At 38.7% G+C, this 24,973-nt stretch overlaps 1 protein-coding gene across 3 annotated transcripts in view; it reads left to right on the top strand.

Annotated features, from left to right (window-relative positions):
- SMCO2 (single-pass membrane protein with coiled-coil domains 2) overlaps positions 1-20,985 on the top strand; it is a 35,011-nt gene extending 14,026 nt beyond the window's left edge. For all 3 annotated transcript variants that reach the window (XM_086713778.1, XM_086713777.1, XM_025930766.2), the window contains 7 exons: positions 3,985-4,121; positions 5,594-5,743; positions 9,180-9,270; positions 13,147-13,203; positions 14,848-14,904; positions 15,954-16,129; positions 20,725-20,985. In XM_086713778.1, the coding sequence (XP_086569904.1) occupies positions 3,985-4,121; positions 5,594-5,743; positions 9,180-9,270; positions 13,147-13,203; positions 14,848-14,904; positions 15,954-16,129; positions 20,725-20,923 (867 nt within the window). In that variant the 3' untranslated portion in view covers positions 20,924-20,985. The remainder of the gene's footprint in view (positions 1-3,984; positions 4,122-5,593; positions 5,744-9,179; positions 9,271-13,146; positions 13,204-14,847; positions 14,905-15,953; positions 16,130-20,724) is intronic.
- The last annotated feature ends 3,988 nt before the right edge of the window (positions 20,986-24,973 follow it).

Here is a 24,973-nt window from a genome sequence, read left to right as displayed (position 1 = left end):
CCGCCTCTCCGCCCTTCCTACCCTCTTCCGTGGGCCTCTTGTCTATGCTTGGCTCCGGAGAGTCCGTTCTGCCAGCCTTCTGGCGGTTTTCTGGGTTACGTAGGCAGATGTGGGTGGAATCTAAGTGATCAGCAGGACACAGTGAGCCCAGCGTCCTCCTACACTGCCATCTTCTCTGGTCTGTACCACATCTTTTTTATCCATTCATCTGTTGATAGACGCTTAAGTTTCTTCCATATCTTGGCCATTGTAAATAATGCTGCAGTGAACACAGGAAGTCTATTTATTTTAAAACCACGTACTGAACATCCACTGTGTTCTAGGCACTGTAAAGTGTTGAGACTATCTCTACCTATCTAAAATCCTTTCCCCTCAGTGAGCTCACACACTAGTCGGGACTCAGACAAGAAAATGGCTCTGCATGATAAACCCACGCCGGAAGTAGCAGATGTGGTACAAAGTACATGGCAGGTGCTGTACAGGCAGATGACCAGGAAAATGAAAACTGAGTTTTGAAGGGTGAACTGGATGAAAGAAAAGCATTTCAGAAAGAAGGGACAGTACATGCAAAGACAAAGGAGCTAAAGAGAACTTGTGTTCTGAGAGGAAGGGTGGAAGAAAAGGAGTGATGAGCAAGCAGGCAGGCAGGACACTATGGGGGGAGATAGCGCAGGATGCAGGCTGGAGCCAGGGTGCCAATAGGAGTCAGAAAGTGATGAGGACCAAAGCAAGGCACTGACTGGCAGCCATGGAAATGGAGAGAAAAGGACACAGGTTTAAAAGATAGGTGCTATTGGGCTTGGACACCAAGTGGTGTGACATGAGTAATGAAGACGGAAAAGAATATCTCCCATGAAAACTCAAGGACTTCTTTCAGGGTTCCTGCAGAGGCATCCAGATGAATAGGGAGAACATATGCAAGGATGGGAACCTGGACAAGGTAGAGGGGAAATACAATAAGTTCAATTTTTTGCTTGATGAGTTTGAGGTGCCTATGGAACACCCAAATAGAGGCATATGAGCTTTTCAAAGAGCTGCACATAAATGGAAAGTAATGCCCTCAGGCGTTGTATTTCATGCAAGTACACTTTTAGTTTATTATTAACACACACACACACACACACACACACACACACACCTCTTTATTTGTTCAATCCTGAAGCTTTTAAAAAATATTTCATTTCAGGGGCGCCTGGGTGGCGCAGTCGGTTGAGCGTCCAACTTCAGCCAGGTCACAATCTTGCGGTCCCTGAGTTCGAGCCCCGCGTCGGGCTCTGGGCTGATGGCTCAGAGCCTGGAGCCTGTTTCCGATTCTGTGTTTCCCTCTCTCTCTACCCCTCCCCTGTTCATGCTCTGTCTCTCTCTCTGTCCTAAAAATAAGTAAACGTTAAAAAAAAAAAAAATTTCATTTCAACTTCCTGGCTTTGACTCTTTTGCAGTGTATTAACCATTACAGTAAACCAATTGATGAAAATGAGAAATATTGTAGATTTTTTTGGACATAGACAGAACCCTGAGGATGATCTGGTCCAATTTTGTTCTTCCAGAACAGGAAACTGAGCTTTAGAGTGGTTAGGTGGTTCCACAGCCACAAGAGTAGAACAAGGCTTAGAACTCAGGTCCCCCATACCCAGTGAAGTGTTGTTCTTCCTCAACATCACAGTGTTGCTGCTGCCTTTGAATAGCGTGGCAAAAGATTAGGTGGGAAGAAATTGAAGTTATGGATGTTTTTATTCGCAAAGAAGTAGCTAAGCAGAGTTATACAGCACTCGGAAAATCTAGCCTGTTTCTTCATCCGTAAGTGTGATAATAATCCTTACCTCGCTGGCAAGGTGCCACTGGGCCATGGAAGTGATAGGGACGAGATATTTCTTAATGTGAATCCAAGGACTAGATATGATGAAAATAGTCATGGCCTTGGAATCAGAAAACCTACTTCAAGTTCTAGTCCACATATTTATTGGCCATATGTATTGGTTTCCCAAGGCTGCTGTAACAAATTACCATAAATTTGGTGACTTAAAACAACACAAAATGTATTCTTTCATAGTTCTAGAGGCCAGAAGTTTGAAAAAAGGGATCAGCAGGGTCATGCTTTCTCTGAACACTCTACAGGAGAATCCTGCCGTGCCTCTTCCAGCTTTTGGAGCCTCCAGGCATTCCTTGGCTTGTGGCGGCTCTGTCTTCTCATGACTTCTTCCTCTCTGTGGGTGTTTTCTGTCTCTCATTAGGACACTTGTCATTGGATTTAGGGTCTAGGTAATTCAAGATAATCTCATCTTAAGACGCTTAAGTTAATTATATCCGTAAAGACTCCGTAAAGACCAAATAAGGTCACAGTCTCGGGGTTTTAGTATTAGGACATGGACATATCTTTTTGGAGAGACCACTTAATCCACTATGTCATATAACCTTGGACTAATCACTGATATGAATTCCCTAGGAGATTTCAATACCTGACTTTATCCACTGAAGTCCATCATGGGAATTAAAAGAAAGAATGCACATGAAAGAGGTTTGTAAAGAGTTATGTGAATGTCGGTTATTCCTGTTGACATGGCCAGTAATTTATACAGACATTTCAGTAAGAGACTGATCTGCACTCCAAATTTTTCTCCTTTCAGTTTAAAAATAGTTTTGCTGAAACACAAAAATTTCAGACCAAAATTTCAGACTTCTTCAAAGAACAGAGAAATATTTCACAATGTAGTCACTAAAGAAGAGAAATGTTCAAAGATAAATGATTGTGTGCATGAACAGAAGTGAAATACGAGAAAATGGTTTAAATGTTTTTGTAGAACAAGGCAAAGAATAAAGAAACAAAGAAATAAAATTCATGGGTCAGACTGATAGAGTAGGCTTTTCCCCCCTTATAACTCCTTATTATGAAAAATTTTAAATAAAATGAAAACTTAGATATACAAGGATCAATCATATACTCCCACTTAGATTTTGAAATTGTTAGCATTTGTCACATTTGCTTTATCTTTTTATTTTATTTTATTTTATTTTAGAGAGAGAAAGAACGTGAGCAGGAGAAAGGGAGGAGGGAGAGAGAGAGAGAGAGAGAAAGGGAGAATCCCAAGCAGGCTCCATTCTCAGTACAGAGCTAAAAGCAGGGGCTCAATCCCACAACCCTGGGATCATGACCTGAGCCAAAATCAAGGGTCAGATGCTCAACTACTGAGCCACCCAGGCACCCCTGTTTTATCTTTATATATGTAAATAGATGGAATTTTTTGATCCTTTTTAAAAGTAGGTCAAAGACAGCATAAGACTTTACCCATGTTTATTTCAGTCAGCATCTCTAAAAATAAAGACTGTCTTCCGCATAACCAAGATTCCATCATCACATCAGGAAAACAGCAATAATTACATGATATAACCTAATATCCTCAATTCTCTGAACATTGTAATTTTTTCAATTGGCCGTCGAATGCCCGTACTTTTATTTATTTGTTTGTTTGCTTATTTATTTATTTATGTATTCATTCATTCATTCAGTCAGTCAGTCATCCATTCATTTTTGGTGCCAAAACCCAGAAAATGCCTACACTTTTAAAATCAGCATCTAAACAAGAGCTATGCAATGCATTCAGTTGTTTTATCTCTTTAGACTCTCTTAACATAAAACAGTCTAACCCCCTTTTATTTTTCCCTGATACTGACTTTTTTTGGAAACCAGTATGTTGAGTGGAGTGCTAGAGCCCATGATCAGGTGGAATTCTGTTACCCGTCAGCACTGAAAAGAGTCCTGCATCTGGACCCTAATGTTTTCTGCGTCCCTGCTGCAGCCTTCCTCTGTCAATGGAGCAAGAGGGCATGTCTGCTTATTTTATAAATGCATTAGAAGGCTCCAGCCTCACAGAGGGCTATGTGCTTGTCCCCAGAGAAAGGGGCATGAGTAGGCTAAGAAGGCCATCACCTCTTGTGATAACACCCCCTTTTTTTTTTCTGCTTTGCTTCTTTCATCATCTTTATCAGAATATGCCGGAGCTGGGTGCTGAGCATCACCAGGACCTGAAGAAAGATCAGGATGAGCAAGAAACAAATCAGGTTCAACATGAGGATCCTCAAGTGCCCACATCTTTGCAGTTTTCAGAGGAGAGCATCCCTGAACTGTAAGCCTTGAAACAAGAAAGAGGGATTCTTGATAATACTTTGTGGGTATAATGCTATGTGAGTATGTCAGTCAGAGAAAGACAAATATCATATGGTTTCGCTCATATGTAAAATTTAAGAAACAAGCAAGCAAACAAACAAACAAACAAACAAGACAAACAGGGGAGCTTGGGTGGCTCAGTTGGCCGAGCTTCTGACTTAGGCTCAGGTCAGGATCCCCCAGTTCATGAGTTCAAGCCCTGCGTAAGCCTCTCTGTTGTCAAGCGCGCAGCCTGCTTCGGATCCTCTGTCCCCCTCTCTCTCTGCCCCTCCCCAATGGTACTCTCTCTCTCAAAAATAAAATATTTTTTAAAAAGACAAATAAAAATCCAGACTCTTAAGTACAGAGAATAAACTGATGGTTGCCAGAAGAGAAGTGGGCAGGGGGTGAGGGGCAGAGGAGGGTGGGGGAGGGATGGGTAAAAGAGACGAAGGAGATTTTTTTATTTATTTATTTTTTTTTTTTTTAATTTTTTTTTTTCAACATTTATTTATTTTTGGGACAGAGAGAGACAGAGCATGAACGGGGGAGGGGCAGAGAGAGAGGGAGACACAGAATCGGAAACAGGCTCCAGGCTCCAAGCCATCAGCCCAGAGCCCGACGCGGGGCTCGAACTCACGGACCGCAAGATCGTAACCTGGCTGAAATCGGACGCTTAACCGACTGCGCCACCCAGGCGCCCCATAGACAAAGGAGATTAAAGTGTACATTTACTGTGATGAGCACTGAGGAATATATAAAATCCTTGTTTCGTTATATCGTACACTTGAAACTAATCTAACACTGTGTGTTAATCATACTTTGATTTAAAAAAGAAAAAAATAGTATTTTGTGGCAAAGAAAATGAAATTTAGCAGACAACTTAGGGAAAGACTGGAAGATTTAAAATCCATACATGTCTTAAACCTTAAACACTCATGTGCCCCAGGAACTACCTACACATTCCAGTAAGGATGCACAGTAAGGACATTTCTAGAGATGTAGGCAGAGCCATGGGGTTCTCTTTGCAACCTCTTCTTTGGAGCCTGGAATTAATACATATCTTGTCACTCTCAGATAATTCTCTAGATATGAAAAGCATTATAATTATCAATAGAAATGTATTGTTAAGGCCTTGTAGAACCTTTATAGCTCTCTTCTTCCAACAAGATGCAATCACTACCCTAACATTCATTAGGGGAGTGTAATACTTAACATTCATTCCATACAGGGAAATTTAAAAAATACATCATTTTTTTTTTACTAAATGTAAAATGCATTTTATTTCCTCCAGCCTTATGACGATCTAAATGGCTATCATATAAATGCTTTCTTGAGGCCTAACTGCCTACCTGGCCCATTCTGGTGACAGAAAAAGAATCAGCATTCTAACTTGCCATTCAAGGGAAGAATTTTTCTGCCTTAAAACTGACCATAATAATATTTCTGCAGGAGTCAGGAGAACACGCTCTTCCAGCTAAACCACTGGAATATACAGATGGGTTTACAAGTGAGAGAACTTGGAGCTGATCACATAGACTGGATGGAGAAAATGAACAATATTATGCAAAAAATAAACCTAACAGAAAACACAGTGAAGAGGTAATTTAAAATTTTCTTTTTAATGTTTATTTATTTTTGAAAGACAGAACATGAGTAGGGGAGGGGCAGAGAGAGAAGGAGACACAGACTCCAAAGCAGGCTCCAGGCTCTGAGCTGTCAGCACAGAAACAGATGTGGGGCTCGAACCCACGAACGTGAGATCATGACCTGAACTGAAGCTGGATACTTAACCGACTGAACCACCCAGGCGCCCCTCACAGTGAAGAGGTAATCTTAGGGTGTTGGGTTTGGCCAGAAAATAGTGAAAATTTTCATAGCTTCAGAAACTCTGGCTTTAAGGTAGTAAGATCTTTTACAAAGTCTTCAGAATAGGAAGTGCCAAGTCTTATGTTTAGAGGTCAATGCCACAAAAATCTCAAAGCCTGAATCACAGTTATCTGCATCTTTGCTCTCTCTTCTCTCAAGGAAAGAACTTCCTTCATAAGCTCTTTTTTTGGAGCTGTGTTAATAGTCACCAAAGGGAGGTCTTCAAGTCCCCAATAACCAGCTTTAGCCAGTGTTGTCCAAAGGGATCCAACTAGCATAACATGAAAAAAAATAAATTAAAAAGTATAGTTGTTAACGTATATCTCAATTTAACTGAAAAGTTTTAAGCTGGAACAGAAGTGATGAGACTAATTGTTATTTATCTAGTCACTGGTATAAAGAGATTGGGCTTTGGAGTCAAAGGTATTCCTTCCATCAGTGTTGTATAGTGTTCAGGGTACAGAGATCATATTTTGTTAGATTTAGGCCTAAGTATTTCATGCTTTGGTGCCATTATAAGTTACTTGAAATTTTTCAATTTCTAATTATTAATTGTGAAGATATAGAAATACAATTGGTTTTTGTATATTGGTCTTGTGTCTTGTGACCTTGCTAAACTCATTTGTTAACTCCAGTAGTTTTGTAGATTATTTGGGATTTTCCACATAGATAATCATGTCATCCGCAAATAGAGCTTTATATCTTCCTTTCCAATCTGCATACCTTTTACTTCCTTTTGCTACTTTATTGTATTGGCTAGAACTTCTAGTATGATGTTGAATAGGAGGAATGACAGGAGACACTGGACATACTTACCTTGTTCTCTATCCCACAGAAAAAGCATGAGGTGTGATGTTAGCTGTCTTGACGGTTTTGTTTTGCTTTGTTTTGTTTTTGAGATTGGGAAGGTGTTTTCTATTCTTAGTTTACTGAGATGTTTTTAAAATCAGGAACGGTACTAAATTTTTCCAATAGCTTTTGCCGCATCTATGAATGAGCATGTTATTTGTTTTTTGTTTGTTTATAGTCTCCCGATACGGCAAATTATAATGAATGATGTTTGAATGCTGAGCCAGCCTTGAATTGCCAGAATAAACCCCACCTGGTCATAATATATTATTCTTTTTATATGTTGTTGGATTCTGTTTACTAAAATAGAACTTTTGAATGCATATTAGTGAGAGATATTGGCCTCGGTTTTTCTTTCTTTTAATGAAAGAAACATCCCAGAAAAAACTGGGATATTTTCTGGATGAATTTGTGTAGAACTGGCACAATTTCTTCCTTACATGTTTGATTGAATTTACCAGTGAAGCCATATTGCCTGGGTATTTCATTACAGTAAGATTTTTAACTACAAATTTAATTTATTTAATGATATACAGGACTCCTCCGGCTACTGAGCTCTCCAGTATATATTAGCAGTAGGTTGTATCTTTCAAGGAATTTGCCCATTTCATTTCCCCTCAGCCTTTCCAAATGGTAACATTTTGTCCAACTTTAGTATACCATCAAAACCAAGAAAATGACCTTGGGACTATAAACAGAGCCTATACAGATTTCACCAGTTATATGTATTCTCATTTGCATGTGTGAGTATGTGTATAGTTCTGTGCAATTTTATCATATGGGCAGCCTTCCATAGCCACCACCACATCAAGATTCTCAGCTGTACCATTGCACAAGACTCCTTTATAGCCACAGCGATTCCTTCCCACCCACTGCTAATACCCAGCTATGACAGATCATTTCCACATGTCTATAATTACGTTATTTCATCAATGTTACATACATCAAATCATGCATTATAAATTTTTTTCACTCAGCATAATTTTTTTGAGGATCATCCAAGTTGCTGCCTGTATGAATAGTTCCTCTCCTTTTGTTGCTCAGTAGTATTCCATGGTATGGAGAGAGAGAGAAACAGAGACAGAGACAGACACAGAGACAGCGACAGAGAGAGAGTTTGGTTAACCATTCACCCATCAGAGGACAAGTGTGTAATTCCTAGTTTTGGGCTATTATGAATAAAGCTACTTTGGACATTCATGTACAACTTCCTGTGTGAAAGTAAGTGTTTATTTTTCTGGGATAATTGCCCAAGAATGAAATTGCTGGGTCATATGGTAAGTCTGTTTTCAGTTTTGACAGGCACCGCCAAGCTATTTTCTGGAGTGACTGTCCATTTTACATTCCCGCCATCAATGTACGGGTGACCCAATTTCTCCAGAAGCTCACTAGCATTTGGCATTATCACTATATTACATCTTAGCCATTCTGATAAGTTTGTAGTACTATGTCATTGTAGCCTTGATTTGAATTTCTCTCACGGCTAAAGGTGCTGCGCATCCTTTCATGTGTTTATTTGCCATCTGTGTATCTCCTTAGGGAAATGTCTGCGCATGTGTTTTGTTCATTTCTTCATTGGATAGTTTGCTTCTTTAATGCTGAGTGTTGAGAAGTTTTCATATTTTCTACATGTAAGATCTAGGGTATGTGACAAGCAAATCCACTTACAGAGTCTTTGGCCAAAACAAAAGCTTTAAATTTTGATGAGGCCCAGTTTATCAGTGTTCCCTTTTATAGATGTCAAGTGGAAGAAAGCTTTGCCTAGTCTTACCTCCCAAGGATTTTTTTGTGTTTGTTTTTTCTAGAGATTAGGTAAGCTTCCATTTTAATCATTTAAATTTTCTGCTCCTGGGGTGCCTGGGTGGCTCAGTCGGTTGAGCGTCCGACTTCAGCTCAGGTCACGATCTCGAGGTCTGTGAGTTCGAGCCCCGCGTCAGGCTCTGGGCTGATGGCTCGGAGCCTGGAGCCTGCTTCCGATTCTGTGTCTCCCTCTCTCTCTGCCCCTCCCCCGTTCATGCTCTGTCTCTCTCTGTCTCAAAAATAAATAAACGTTAAAAAAATTAAAAAATAAAAATAAAAAAAAAATAAACTTTCTGCTCCTGTATCCAATTAGGCCTTACATTTCTGTACTGCTCTCTTGATTATTTCGTGTTTTTTACTTTCTTGCATTGTATTTGTGACATTCGTTCCAACACAGCCACTACCCAAGAGTCCTCTGAAGTAAGAAGAGGATTTCATTCTTGAAAGATCAAAAAAGATTGTCTCTTGGGTGATTTTTCTTAGCCCATGTGACTTAGTCCATCTCTTGGTCTGTCTGCAGCTTATTAAATGAGGTGGTGTCCCTGGAGGGCCACATTGAAAAGCTGGAGTCACAAAAGGACTTTGACCCTGGTAAGGGGGCAAACATTGAGGTAAGTGGGAGGCTTGGAAGAGAGGATCTGGGAGGCTCTGGGGAATCTGTCACCTCTTCCCACCCCTCCTATTGTTTAACAGGTCGTAAGAAGAATTAAAACCTGTCTTTTATCACAAGGAGCAATGCTCTCTGGTGGTCAGTTCATGTGGGTACCGCCAGTTTTATCCTCTGAAGACACAAAAAGGCTAGACTTATTTTTTAAGTTATTTTATATTATTTTTTTGAGAGACAGAACACGAGCAGGGAAAGGGCAGAGAGAGAGACAGAAGGACACACAGAATCCAAAGCAGGCTCTAGGCTCTGAGCCGTCAGCACAGAGCTGAACGCAGGGCTTGAACCCACAGACTCGAGATCATGACCTGAGCTGAAGTTGGACGCTCAACTGACTGAGCTACCCAGGTGCCCCCAAAAAGGCTAGACTTTTTAATACTATCTGGAAATTCAGTTAGATAGGCTTATATCTGGATGCCATGTGAAGACATGATGAGTGCCTTAAGGGAAGACTTCTCTTCCTTAATCTTTGCATCCCAGCACCTAACAGTTTAGAGAAGACACCCAGGAATTAAGTATTTGTGAGTAACTGCATCCTTAAAATGAAAGAGATATATTGGTGTTCATCTCTGATGCTTTCATGAAGAGTTCTTGTGTTGGTTTTCATGATCTCCAGCTTTTCTATTGTTTTCCTGCCTTGCGTTTCTTAGAGACTCTTTTCTGAGAAAGGTTTAATTTTCCCTTTTTAAAGAGTCATAGAATGTTAGAAAGGTAGTAACCAACTTTGGATAAGAATTAGACCTCAGAGCCCTGGCCGATAGTATTTCTAAACTTCGTGCCTTTGAAAAACATTCTCTAAGAAAGGAAAAAAATCTGTGTCTACCTACTTCCTTTTATTGAAATCGCCAGCCTCTGCTTTAGCTTAAGCCCAAAAGCTTACATTAAGTGGATTTTGGAGAAAATAAAGATGAAATATCTCTCTTATTGTAGGAAGGTAATGTTTATTTAGACCCCTCACATATTAAAAGCCATCTATAGATAGCATAGATTAATGCCAGGGGAAAAAACTACTTTCAACCATGATTTAGTCCAAAACTTTGAAGTAGCGATCTCATTTTGAGATAGTTGAAAAGTTAAGGTTTTTTTCCACTATCCTTGGGCTTTGGAAATCGCAAACTATGAAAAAAGGGAAGGGGACAAGGGCCAAGAAATATTCTGCCTTGGGAAATTTGCTCCAAAGTCAGCTGTGTTACAGGGATGCGAATTTCAGCAGGAGGTAGGGATAGGGTGGGGTAGATATTAAAAGAATGATGAGAAAGATAGAAGAGAACAAAAATAAATGAAAGGGAGATTTGAAAACAAACCAACAGAGGCTTGGAATAATTATGAAAAGGGAAGGCATGACAAATAGATAGGGAGATTTTCTATACAGGAGATGCACAGCTTTGTACGCACTTAAAAAAAAAAACAAAACAGGCATGACTTAAAAACTATAATCACTCCACTAACCACCAACTGGTATGTGGATAAACTGTGGCACATGTGCTATGATAGACTACTACTCAGCAATAAAAAGGGCTGGATTTCTTAGTCATTCAACAACATGAATGAATCTCAAGTGCATTCTGCTGAGTGAAAGAAGCCAGATCCAGAGGACTACATAGTTCATAATTCCACCTGCATCACATTCTGAAAAAGGCAAAACTATAGGAATAGAAAAGAGACTTGTGGTTGCTGAGGTTGTGTGGGGAAAGGGAGAAGGGAATTGATAAAGGGGCACAAGGAAATTTGAGGTGTGATGGAAATATTCTGTATCTTGTGCTGATGATTATGTCAAAATTCATAGAACTGTAGACTTTTATTTTCATTTTATTTTACATATGTGTTTTTCATTTTTTATTTTATTTATTTATTTTGAGAGAGACAGAGAGAGAACGCAAGAGACAGTAAGCATGAGTGCAGGAGGGGCAGAGAGTGAGGGAGAGAGAATCCCAAGCAGGCTCCACACTATTAGTGATGCGGGGCTTGATCTCACAAACCATGAGATCATGACCTGAGTGGAAATCAAGAGTCATATGCTTAACTGACTGAGTGACTCAGGTACCCCCATGAACTATACACTTTTATTTTTTTATTTTAAAGTGTATTTATTTATTTTGAGAGAGAGAGAGCACAAGCAGGGTGGGAGCAGAGGGAAAGGGAGAGAGAGAGAAAATCCAAGCAGTCCCCATGCTGTTAACATAGAGTCTCATGTGGGGCTCGAACCCATGAATGGTGAGATCATGACCTAAGCCAAAACTGAGAGTCGGTAGGTCGCTTAACTGACTGATTAACCCAGGCATCCCTGTACACTTTTAAAAAGTGAGTTTTGCTGCATGTAAATTACACCCCAATGCACGTGGCTTTTAAAAATGGATGCCAGGGGGGGGCCTGAAGGGCTCAGTCATTAAGTGACAGACTTGGGCTTGGGTCATGATCTCACAGTTCATGGGTTTGAGCCCCAACTTGAGCATCAAGTTCTGTGCTGATGGTGTGGAGCCTGCTTGGGATTCTCTCCCTCTCTCTCTGCCTCTTCCCCACTTGCACTTTTCTTTCTCTCAAAAATAAATAAATAAACTTAAAAAAATAACCGTTTAAAATAAATAAATAAAAATAAAAATGAGGGTGCCTGAGTGGCTCAGTCGGTTAAGTGTCCAACTTCGGCTCAGGTCATGATCTTGCAGTTCGTGGGTTCGAGCCCCTCATCAGGCTCTGTGCTGACAGCTCAGAGCCTGGAGCCCGCTTCAGATTCTGTGTCTCCCTCTGTCTGCCCCTCCGCCTCTTGCACTCTGTCTCTCACATTGTCTCAAAAATGAATAAACATTAAAAAAATTAAAAATAAATAAAAATAAAAATAAAAATGGGCACAACGTCTGTCCTCAATAAGTCTAAACAGTGATGGGAAAGGCTGTGTAATGAATAAGAAACTTTAAATATAATTACCACAGAAGCAAAATCAGTAGGAATGGCTATAGGTTTACTCTGGTGAAGAGAAAGTGAAGATTGTTAGAAATATAGAAAAAGCAGTCAAGCAAAGTGTGGACAAATTAAAGGAGAAATGCGTTAATAAAGTTAAAATAATATCACATGTATTGGCTCATTTATATCTCATGAAGAAATGGAATGGCTCAGAAAGGCATGAAGGCAGGAGGGAAAGATTGGTAAAATCACTTAAAACACACTTAAAACTCACACACACACACACACACACACACACACACACACACAGCAGAAACAAATTTAAAGACCTTTACAGTGAAGAAAGGACTTTGGGGTAGCCTTTGGGTGTTGCCTGATATTTAACCCCTAAATCCACGAAGCTTTCTGAAATCTCCAGGTCAACATCTAAACTTTCATTCGGAGATTGACTCCTATCTTTTCTCTTTGATACAATTATCTCAGATAAGTACTGTGCAAAAGATATTCATTATATAAATAAACCAGGATACCAAGTAAAACGCGACTGTAATATCACAGCTCCTTTCTAAGTAATTAAGTCATACAATTCAGGGGTTGGTGATGAATGAGCTTGGTAAAAAAAAAAGGGTATAGACTATACATTCTCGAGAAGCTGTTTGAAGGTAAATCCTCATTCCATGTATCTAATCAACACAATGCCTAGCCCAAGGGCCACTTACGTAGGATGTGGCCAACTCAATCGTGTTGATTTGACTTAATGTTGATTTTGGAGATCAGAACTCAGAAAAGTACTGAAAAAACAGTTGCTCTTAAGTCTCAAAATTTTTGACCATGAATGAGCTTTGTTCCAAAAATCGTCTTCATTTTGTTTCAGTTCCACATATCATTCATTACAACTTTTGATTTATGCCCTTTTGTTTTAAAGGAGAAGATCATGGAAATTAAGAAGCAATTAGAAGAAATGGATAACAAATGTGTCCAGGTAATGATAAAATGGCATTACAATTAAGGAAGAAAAACAGTTCTTCAAAGACAATCTCAGATTTAGAGAATTTTGGTGAATGGAATCCAAATTTTGATGAAAGATAGACTCAGCATTTTAGACCTAGCATGGAACTGTCTTGTAGCCTTTACTCTCATGTTCAGAAGAGAACAGCATAACTCAAAAACATGACGTGATCTGCCCACATTCCCAGATGAAAAGACCAGTCTTGTTCTTGCTCTCCCATTAAAAAAAAAAAAAAAAGAATATGTATTTTTTTCTAACAAAAGTAGGGCATGCTTATTTTAATAATTAAAATTTAGAACTATTTCATATAAAAAATGAAAAATAGGGGAGCCTAGGTGGCTCAGTCAGTTAAGTGTCCGACTTCGGCTCAGGTCATGATCTCACAGCTCGTGAGCCCCACATCGGGCTCTGTGCTGACAGCTCAGAGCCTGGAGCCCGTTTCAGATTCTGTATCTCCCTCTTTCTCTCTCTGCCCCTCCTCTGCTCTCTCTCTCTCCCAAAAGTAAACATTTTTTAAAAATGAAAAATAATCCCACTCTCTCAAAGATAAACACAGTGAACATTTTAGCATATTTATGTTCTTCCAAATTTTTGTATACATGTATCTACATGTTGTTGCAATTGTAATCAGATTATATTATATATAGTTTTGCAAGTTGGCTGTTTTTCACTTACCATTTTTCTTCAGCAACTTTCTATGCCACCAGATGTCATTTTTACCTTTTCACTGTCTATATAATGCGCAATTTGATTTTGGGATTTATAAAATTTATTTTATTGGATATTTTGGACCTTATAATAAATGTTTGCTATTATAAACTTTGCCTCAGAAAATCTGTATCTTTGCTTGCTTGTGCAAGTACTTAAGCAAAATTTCTGGAAATGGCACCTCTAGCACCCATCTTCCTTGAATCCCAGAACACTGTTCTTCCTACTATAGCTCTGCCTTTCAAAATCTCCTGCAAGTCTATTATAGAATGATTAATTAAAAACCTGTTAAAGAGTTATTTACTCCCGACATATGTATGATTGGGATTCACGTCTTAGAAGGTTTGCTTTCAGCCTGTCTCTTGAACTTACTGATAGGAACCAACCAAAACCATATGTTGTCTCTAACGACCTGTAGGAGACAGGATGAAAAGAAGAATCAGACATTTTTTGTGGACAGCTCTTTTGCTAAACTGTAAAGTCAAAATATGCAAATTAATATAGTGAGAACATGTACTCGTATATTACAAATTTTAAGATATTTAAAGGAAATGCAATTTTCTTTTTTTTCTCTGAAACATACTATGTTTCTCTAATTAGTGCCTTGGAAGTATTTTAAGGCACAAAGAAAGAATAATGAATAGAGAAAAAGATTTATAATAAGCTGCTATTGTATAAATTTATACTTCTAAAATATTAAAAATAACTATGCTAATCTTTTGGTTATTCCTCCTGCAATTTATCATGATTATACTATGAATTTGCTGTAAGAGGAAGGATTTTATTGAGTAAAAGCAGTTTCAAAGAAGCCGCTTTACGACTAAGTGGTGTCAAAATGAGTGACGTTTTATGGTATAAACCAGAAAAATCTAATTTCCATTTCACCCAGAATTGTGCATGTCTTTTCAGGAAGATGCTTGTAATGAAGCTCATGCATTAAAGGAGAAACTCATTGCAAGAATAAAGGTAAGATTTCACAGTTATGCAAGTTCAAATAATGATAAAATCTAACTATAGGGATGATTCTCTAGAAGCTGAGATTGTGCCACATACTCTTTCTCTTTCCTGATCACTTTTTCCCCCCTTTCCTGGGCTTCTTCTTTGGGCCAATGGGACACCTCACAGGTCTGGTGTACTCCCCAGACCTCACAGCCCTGTGCTGCTTCTACATCTCCTCCATTTGGAGCTTATCCTCCAGGTCGACAAATTATGCATTTTTCAAGGCTCAGCTCAAATGTCATCTCCTCCTCCAGACCTCCCCTAAACTCCCCTAGCCAGAAAAATGCTTCCATATCTGAACCTCTCCCACAAGATCTTGAGATAAACAGGAATGCGTAAAAGAAGCAATGAATGACTGAGTCAATGTCACTTGTTCAGAGATGCCTAATTGTCCCACCTCTAGAGTAGATGTCCCACCAACAAACCTCGGCTACTCTGTCTCATCACCTTATTTATTTTCTCTTTAGCATGTATCAGAGTCTATAATGTCTAATCTAATGTATGTGTGTGTGTGTGTGTGTATTAGATATTATGTTTTGTTGTTTATTGCTTGTCTCCCAGCCCCTATAAACATGCATGCAATTCGTTATCCATTTGGCTTAAAAATGCACATGTAATAGAATGCATATTCATTATCTATTTTGTTAACCACAGAATCTTAGAATGGTGCCTAGTAGGAGTCACTTAATATGTTTTGCATAGATGAACAAATTGAACAGATGAATTCAATACAAGGATAATTATCTTCCTACATGAATAATCCAGTAGTTAAAGATTAGCATGTGGGTTTCGTTTAATTTTCTACTGTCGTGCTGCTACCTTATTTTGTGAATGTGTAAGTCTCTTTCCATTAGGTGGGTGTGCACCTGCCAACGATTTCCTCACGTGACTCATATGGGATTGGCAGTGTGGGCTCCTGAGGTATTCTGGAGGAAAAGCATGCTGCATCTACAATAAGACAAGCAGACCTCTACGATCATTGTTTTAAATGAGAGTTGATTGCTATTTTTTCCCAGAACTTTTACAAAGACATGACTCTGCTGAATACAAAGCTGGGGATGTACCAAAAGCAAGAGGGGAAAACAGACTCTCAGAGTCCTGAAGAAATGGGAGTGGAAGAAAGAGAACCTCTGCATCCTCAGGCTCCATCCCCCCCTTTAGGGGAGAATGCTCCTTCTGGCATTACAATGTGGTAAGTCAGAGAAAGGGGCCTTTGGGGCTGGACAAAGGCCCCCAAATGGATGAACCATAGTATGATGAGTTGTTGCAAGGGTTGACTGAAAATTTGTTTTATCTTCATTTATAAATTATCTATTCTTGTTCTACTTGTCTATTTGTTTATTGGAGTTGTAGTGTTTATTGGAGTTTTTTTGTATCATTTTTAGATACAGATCTATTGCATTAGATCTAAAAATACAAGTATATATTTCTTTATTATTGCTTTAGGTAAATATGTATACATACATCTTAGGACGTTGTCTGCAAGGTATGATGCAGCTTCCCCCACCAAAGGAACATACCTGCCAGGCAGACTTGAAAACCTTTGTTCATCACACAAGAGGCTTCTCCCTTGTATGGTATTAAAGATATACATACTAGCAAATCTGACTCTTTGGATCCCTTTCTGAAGATGCCACAACATCATATATACCTGGAGTAGTACCCTCCTGTAAGAAAACTTGTCTGATTCTTTATCCCCAACTACCAATCCAAGTAGATGTTCAGCAACCTGTCTTGCGCATACACTGTACCTTGCACATAATCCTGACACAGAACCCACAGTATATCATTGCAATTACATTACTTTATTATTTTTATTTTTATTTACTTACTTTATTATTTTTAAATGCTTATTTATTTATTTATTTTGAGAGAGAGCGAGAGAGCATAAGTGGGAGAGGGGCAGAGAGAGAGGGGGAGAGAGAATCCCAAACAGGCTCCATGCTGTCAGTGCAGAGCCCGATGCAGGGCTCAATCTTGAGAACTTTGAGATCATGACCTGAGCCAAATCAAGAGTCAGACGCTCAACCGACTGTGCCACCCAGGTGTCCCACACAATTACATTATTTTAAATCTGTCTCCTCCTAGTAATTCATGAGCTGAAGTTAGAGATTTTAGTCATTTTGAGACATGGAATATAAAACATCTTCACCAGGCTTAACAGATATTAAATTACTAAGTAAGTGAGGAGTGATGTCAATGAAAATAGTGGAGTAAAGACCCCAGAAAATTTCCTCCTCCATAAAATCAATGAGAGAGCTTGAAAAAAAATAGAATCAACTCGTTCAGAACCTTGGAAATTAAGGATTTAGTGTCCAGAATATATAAAGAACTCTTATAACTCAACAACAAAAAGAGAAACAACCCAATATTTTAAATGAGCAAAGGACTTGAATAGACATTTCTTCAAATAAGGTACACAAATGGCCAAAAAGCACAAGAAAAGATATTCAACACCATCGGTTATTAGAGAAACGCAAATCAAAATCACGTGATACCACTTTACATCTCTAAGATAACTATAATCAAAAGAACAGCATTGGAGAGGATGTGGAGAAATTAGAACCCTCAGACATTGCTAATGGGATCGTAAAATGGTGCAGTTACTTTGGAAAGCAATTCGGCTGTTTCTGAAAATATTAAATATAGAGCTATCATCTGACCCACTCCTAGGTATGCACCCAGAAGAACTGTATGTCCACACAAAAACCTGTACACAAATGTTCACAGCAACATTATTCATAATAGCTAAAAAGTAGAAACAATACAAATATCCATTAACTGATGAGTAGGTAAACAAAATTTGGCATATCCATACGATGGAGTATTGTTCATACACAAAAAAGGAACAAAGGACTAATACATGCTACAACATTGATGACCCTTGAAAACATTATGCTAAGTGAAAGAAGTCAGACACAAAAGGCCACATATTATATGATTTCATTCCTGCGAAATGTTCAACATAGGAAAATCCATGTAAGCAGGAAGTAAATGAATAGTTGCCAGGCTTTAAAGGAGTGGAAAATAGCGAATGGCTGTTCATGGGTACATTCTTTTTGGGGTGATGAAAATTTCCTGGAATTAGATAGTGGTGATGGTTGTACAACCCTGTGAATAAACTAAAAGCCACTGAAGTATACACTTTCAAGGGTAAATTTTATGGCATGCAAATTATATCTCAAAAAAACAAACAAATAAGTAAATGTCTTTTTATCATCACTTGCTTGCATTAAATGGGCAGATTACAGTTCAGTTGAGTTGCCCATCTTTCATCACGTCATTACATCCTAGTTAAGATTGCTTAAGACTTTGACCAATTTCTTGTCTATGAACTGGAAACATACTGGTTCCATTGAAGCATATTTATACATCATATTTTTGAGAAGGTTTATGTATCAATTTTGCTATTTTTAGGCTCGGGGGGACCTCTTCCTGGTATCCTCAGTTCTCTTATAGACCTTCCACTAACAATACGAGCATTTTTTAAAAGAATAAAGGTTTTATGCATGGCAAGTCTTGAAAAATATATATAAATGAATAAATAAACAGTATTAAAAAATCAAAGGAATGTTTTTATTCTTTAAAGAACATAAATTCAAAGTGAATAAAATATTTAATGACATTAATATTTGGTTCCGTACCGATGATATGAAAAAAATGATTTTGAATTAGTAGCTATGATTAGTTCAGAAAAGTGTCTGAACTTTTAAAAAACAAACATTACACATGTTCTTTTAGTTGTTTACTGATAGAAAATCTGAAAAATATTTTGTTATATTGACTTGCAAATAAAAATCAAACCATTCAGTAGTGTCAAGAAATAAATCTGAACCTAACCCCACCTGGAGTGTTCACTTAAGGAAAGAAAAAACTGGAAGAACACACTCTAAACCAGAAGAAAAACAAATAAAAAACAAAACAAACAAAAACTAAGAAAGAAAAAGAAAGAAAGAAAGACAGACAAAGAAAAGAAAAGAAAAGAAAAAAACAGAAAAAAACTTAGCTGATTATAGGGGCACCTACATGGCTCAGTCAGTTGAACATCCAGCTCTTCATTTTGACTCAGGTCATGACTTCAGGGCTGTGAGATTGAGCCCCGCATTGAGCTCCATGCTGTGCATGGAGCCTGCTTAAGATTCTCTTTCTCCCCCTCTACCACTCGTGCTGTCTCCCTAAAAAAAACTTAGCTGTTTATATTAGGGTGATGAGATTATAACTTCTTCATTTCTCTGTTTTCCAAATTATCTGTGATTCAGAAAAACAGTTTTTCTCTTAAAAAAAAAAAAATAGGGGCGCCTGGGTGGCGCAGTCGGTTAAGCGTCCGACTTCAGCCAGGTCACGATCTCGCGGTCCGTGAGTTCGAGCCCCGCGTCAGGCTCTGGGCTGATGGCTCGGAGCCTGGAGCCTGTTTCCGATTCTGTGTCTCCCTCTCTCTCTGCCCCTCCCCCGTTCGTGCTCTGTCTCTCTCTGTCCCAAAAAAATAAATAAACGTTGAAAAAAAAAAAAAAAAATAATGTTAGGGGTACCTGGGAGGCTCAATTGGTTCAGCCTCCAACTTCAGCTCAGGTCATGATCTCACGATTTGTGAGTTCAAGCCCCGCCTCAGGCTCTCTGCTGTCAGTGCACAGCCTGCTTGGGAAACTGTCCCCCTCTCCCTCTGCTCCTCCCCCACTTGCTCGCGCGCTCTTTCTCTCTCTCTCTCTCAAAAATAAACATTAAAAAAAAAATAATGTTAAAATGTGTTCCTTTGAAAATGTACCAGTTTGGTGCTTCCAAAGGTTATTGGTTTTGGAATTTAGGAAGAATGGTGTTCATTTACTAGCCATGTTTTTGTAGTGAGTTGTTTTTCTTTTCATAAGAAAGAACAAATCTATACTTAGCGCTTCTTGAGGGAAGGGCATCTTTGCTTCATCTTAGCAGCCTCTTCTGACTAGAGTATATTATAAAAGCATTGGCTCTTTAATAAATGTATGAAATAGAAGCAATCATTTGTGTAACTACCAAGAGGCAGCCAGTGGCAATAATTCCAAGCACTTTGGCTCAGGTTTACAGAATCCTCTGAGTTGGATCACAAACCAGATCCATAGCTGGCTTTAACTGCGCTTTAGATTTTCTCTTCTGAAATTTATTGTTGATGGTAATTATCTACAGGTTACTGTATTATCTGGGACGTTTCTTTCTTTCTTTGTGTTTTCTGGATCTGCCAGATCTTCTGCCTTAATCAAGTATTGCATGTATAATTAAAAAGTAATAACGCAAGGATTTAAAGGCAAACAAAATACATCGTAGGTACAGCCTAGAAGGAGGAGTCCTTAAAGACTTGAGAAAGCTTCTATTGCTTTCAAAAGGGTAAGTCAGGTGCCAGGACAAAACTAGTGATAGAGCTGTCACTAGTTTTGTCACTAGTATTTTATATCACCAGGAAAATCTAACTGCCTGTTCTTTTATTTCCCTCCAAATCGGCATCATTTACCTCACAAGTGAGGTCTTTACCTCAATAATCTGCTAGTGTGTGAGAAGTCCATTTCGAAGGAGAGAACCTCATACTATCCAGGGTTTCATTGTTTTGTGGCTATAGAACCTCAGAATTCCAGCTCTAGTCCTAGGATGGACTTACGTGCTTATTTATTCTAAGCTCCTTCTTTTGCGGATGTTAACTGGGGTCAAGAGAAGTTCAGTTATTTCCTTGCAGTTAATAGAACTACCTGGGTGGAGGAACCAGGAATCACATCAGTGTGGTTTTCTGTACAATGTTCTTAACACAGATGTCTTCTTTTCTTGTAGGAAACGTGCACTGAGGATTTTCATCATGTTTTATGTCCTCACCTTCACTGGACTTTCATGTTACATACTATTTTTTGATGCTACATTTATCTTTGAAAGCCTGCTCCCCACAATGCTTGGGCACCGCAGAATGTGGGAACTACGGGAGATCATCAGGCCTTTCTTGAACTTGCAAGCAGAAGACTTGTTACCCTCCTAAAGATATAGAAGTTACTGTTACCCTACGACTTTCTCCTTAATAAAATTCTGGCTGTTCTTGTATTATGGTGGTTGACATATTTTTCAAAAAATACTATTGGATGTTCAGCAAAGGACATTATAGTTAAAAGGAAATTGGTTGCTCACAGACAGAAAAAATGAAAACAGTTTATCTTTACCCTTATGACTCACAATTACTTCTTGAATCATCCCAGAGGTTGTTTAAACATTTACTTCAAACCCCTAGCCTCTCCAACCCTGGGAACCTGAGACTATCCAGTATTAGCTTCCTCGGTATTTGCCCCATTTTGACCTTTGCTTCCTCAAAAAGGAAAACACAGAATTCTTCTTCATCAATATCAGTTTTACTTCAATTGGATTGGGGCCATATTTTGGTAGTAGTGGATATTTCTTGGTTTTGCTCCTAACATTCATTTTTCCTTTTAGTAACAGGACCCTAATTTTGCTTTGAAAGAACTATCTTTACCCAGTGAGCATAATTATAGTGGTCTTCCAGTCAGTGTCCCCTTTCTTTCTATTAACAACAGTTGGGAATATATTGAATCAGACATTCTCTAAGAATGAGAATGTTGTGGGGTGCCTGGATGGCTCAGTTGGTTAAGTGTCTGACTCTCGATCTCAGCTCTAGTCTTGATCTCAGGGTCATGAATTCAAGTCCTGAATTGGGCTCCACACTGGGTGTGAAGCCTACTTAAAAAATAAAATAAAATAAAATAAATAAGAATGAGAATGAGAATTTTGAGAAGAATCATATAAAAAAGACAAATGATTTGAAACTTCTATTTTAACTATTTGAACTACTCTATACCTTTTCCGCTGAAGTTTGTCAGAGTTGGTTCTGTTGCTTACGATAAAAGAAATTTTAATTGATACCGAAGTTTTGAATGCTCGACTGGAGTGTTTTTATCCCTAATTGTGTAGGTAATGGGGAAATTGTAAACTTTATCTGCAATATGAAAAACAGTTATAATTGAACTGTTTAATATTAATAGAACCATAAAGAATACATTGGCTTTAGGAGAACAGAAGGGATGTGAGGGATGAGTTAAAAGGCCATTCAGTGGTTCAGGTGAGTGAAGGATGGGGAGACGAGGATGGAAAGGAGACGTGGGGTGAAGTAGACATTGTAAGGATGGGTTCTACGACACTGGGTTGTGCAATGGATGTGGGGTTGGAAGGGTGGTGATAGGGAATATGGTCCCAATTCTCACACTTGAACGGATCTTGAAGGATGGATAATATTTTCATGCCAGAGATGAGGAAAAGGCATTTCAGAGAAAAGAAACATCTGAGTAAAACTTAGAAGCCATGAGTATAAGGCAGAGTAAGGAAACTTGCTAGAGTATATTACTCAACAAACCAGTTTATATGGTCCTTTCAAAAAGCACAGCCTCACTCATTTTTGTGGTCTCTGGAACAGTGATTCCCAAATAACTGGTCCATTAACTGAATGCATCAGAATCACTTGGGGAGCCTTACACATTGAAGATTTTCAATCCCACCTCCAGATATTTACATTCAGTAGAGCTAATGTGAAGTCCAGGCACTTTATTTTTTTAAATCTCCCCAGCTGAATATAATACAAAGCCAAATTTGGGAACCATGCCTTGGTACCCTTTAGGACAATGCTGTGCACACAATAGATACTCAAGAAATACCTACTGAAATAATCTAAGTTATGTGTTTTTCTCTTTGTGGTCTCCCTATCACCTCATCAAGTGCTACATTTAATATTTGTTCAATAATTTCCATCATAGCCATTTTCCCAATGATACCTTCAACTCCTTTCTATCTTTTTGCTTTAACATTCTAGAAATCACCAGGTCCTTCCAATTCTTCTACAGCAATTTTTCTCAAACAGCCCCCATTCTTTACATTTATAATGTTTCTATTCTGATAGCCCTTATTATACAAGTGGATTACTGCTAGCGAAAGCCAGCCTGTTATTTCCTCTTCTATAGACTATTATATATATGCACAATGTTAGAAAAGAATAGACTCCAAATGCCAATTTCATCCTGATATTCTACAACCAGAAAACCGTATCAGTATCTAGAAATGTGAAATGTACTTCTGAGTGTTTTTCAGGCCGTGATACTGAACGGAATTCCACAAAGAAACATTCAGTTATACAGTTGTCTGAGCGTCACCTCCAGAAATTCTAAATCTTTAGATCTAGGATGAATCTCTAATATCTTCCATTTTAATAGATTCCCCTAACAAGTCTTAGGACTCAAAGTTTAAGAACCACCATACTATGCTATGAGCAAAAGCTACCTGGGATTCCAATTTGGCTGAGATCCCATACAATGTTAATCAAGAGGCGACTCCTTTTTAGGGGAGGGAGAAGGCAAGGGTATGGATGAGGAAATTTCCAGGACAAACAGTAAAGGGAAAAAAAAATCCAAAAGCTCTGGGAACAATGAGTAATATATTCAAAAGGTCTTGTGATAGTGAGAGAATATGCTGACAGATTTTTTTTTAGAAGTCACAGATTTATTTTCAAATAAAGGGACTACTCAGACCAATTGGTAGACAGAACTGGGTGTATGTTTTTTGATAATCTTCAGGAAAATTCCCATTGCTGGATACAGTATCTGCTGATTTGTGTGTAAAACCAAAAAAAGAAGCATTGAGTTTAACTAGCTCAAGTAAAGCCAAAAGTGCTGCAATGACCATGTAACACTAGTGATGAAAATAATGTAGGGAACTAGATTCTTTTAAGGAATAAATTCATATTGTACTGACTTCTAAGATATACTTTATTAATATTTAAACTAAGGTGGAATAATTTTCACTAGGGGATGAATAGCCTTAAAGTGGGAATGATACTATTTTCATATCAATTTATTTTCAATTTATCAACATCTCAAGCTGGAAAGCTGGGTGTCACAATGTCCTACTCCACTGAGAGAGAAAAACATTTAGTAAAGTACCATAGTATTAAGATGATATAAATGGCTATATGTGGCAATTCAGTTAACTGCTTTGTGTGGTTGGGTTTTATTTCAGATCTTTTAGACGCCACATTCAGTTGAGTCAACCACTATGCTCACAATCACTTACCAAAAACATCAGAATCACTTTACAAATATGATCTTGGTTTTGGAGTAGGAGGACAGAAAATAAATGGTCACAGAATCTCCATATGTCGTTTATTTTTTAGTGAAGGCAGCTACACTGTAGTGAAGGAAGCTTTAAATTTGGATTCGAAGTTACATTAGAGTCATGATCTGCTGCCAGCCGTGTGTTTGGTAGGGTCACCTAATCTCCACCCTCCCCCTGCTCTGAAGGGGATCCAAGCACTTGTTCCCCAGCTGTTCAGCGTATTGGCTGCTGAGAGTTCACAGCTAGGATCTCCCTTTGGACTTGTCTTTGGTCAAAGGGATCTCCTTCACCTAAGGCTCCTCTCCTTTCCCAAGGGTAGGCTACATCCAACAACTGATCCAGGCCAGGGTACATTTCTGAAGAGCCATCCCGACTCAGAGCTCCCCATGAGATCCATTAAAGCTGTAGTGCAACTATTGTGTCGTAGTTCAGCTTCTCTCTCTGCCCCGTGCTGTTCCCATCATCCCCTTCAGAGGGGATGATCTAGAAAGTGCTCCTCAATAAACCTACACTCAGGTTGGGATCTCAAAGTCCATTTCCCAGGGAACCTGACCTAAGACCCCAATAAAAATAAATGAAGACCAATTAAATGAGAATAAGCAAAGGCTAGTTATTTCAAACTTGCAAGGAAGTCAGCCACCTTCACTTGTGTCTTAATAGAGACTCAAGAAAGATAGAGGAGTGGGAAAGCTTTACAGTGAAAAAAGAGGAAGGCTTCAGGTATGTGGCTATTGGCATGAGGAAGATGTAGCTGGGCTAACTAGAAGCAGGGCATCCTACATAATGGTTAGGGGTGCATATTTGGCTGTTTCCGGTTTGTCCTTAGCTGTTGGTTATTAATCACATCTCTGTTTACACATGTAAAAATAGTGGAAAATAATACCTGCCTCATGAGGTAGTTGAATTAAAGGACTTGATGCTT

The sequence above is a fragment of the Puma concolor genome, chromosome B4, assembly GCF_028749965.1.
Source record: "Puma concolor isolate L17-30 chromosome B4, mPumCon1.1.hap2, whole genome shotgun sequence".
Lineage (NCBI taxonomy): Eukaryota > Metazoa > Chordata > Mammalia > Carnivora > Felidae > Puma > Puma concolor.
The sequence above is the reverse complement of the archived record's forward strand: the minus strand, read 5'-3'. Positions and strand labels throughout refer to the sequence as shown.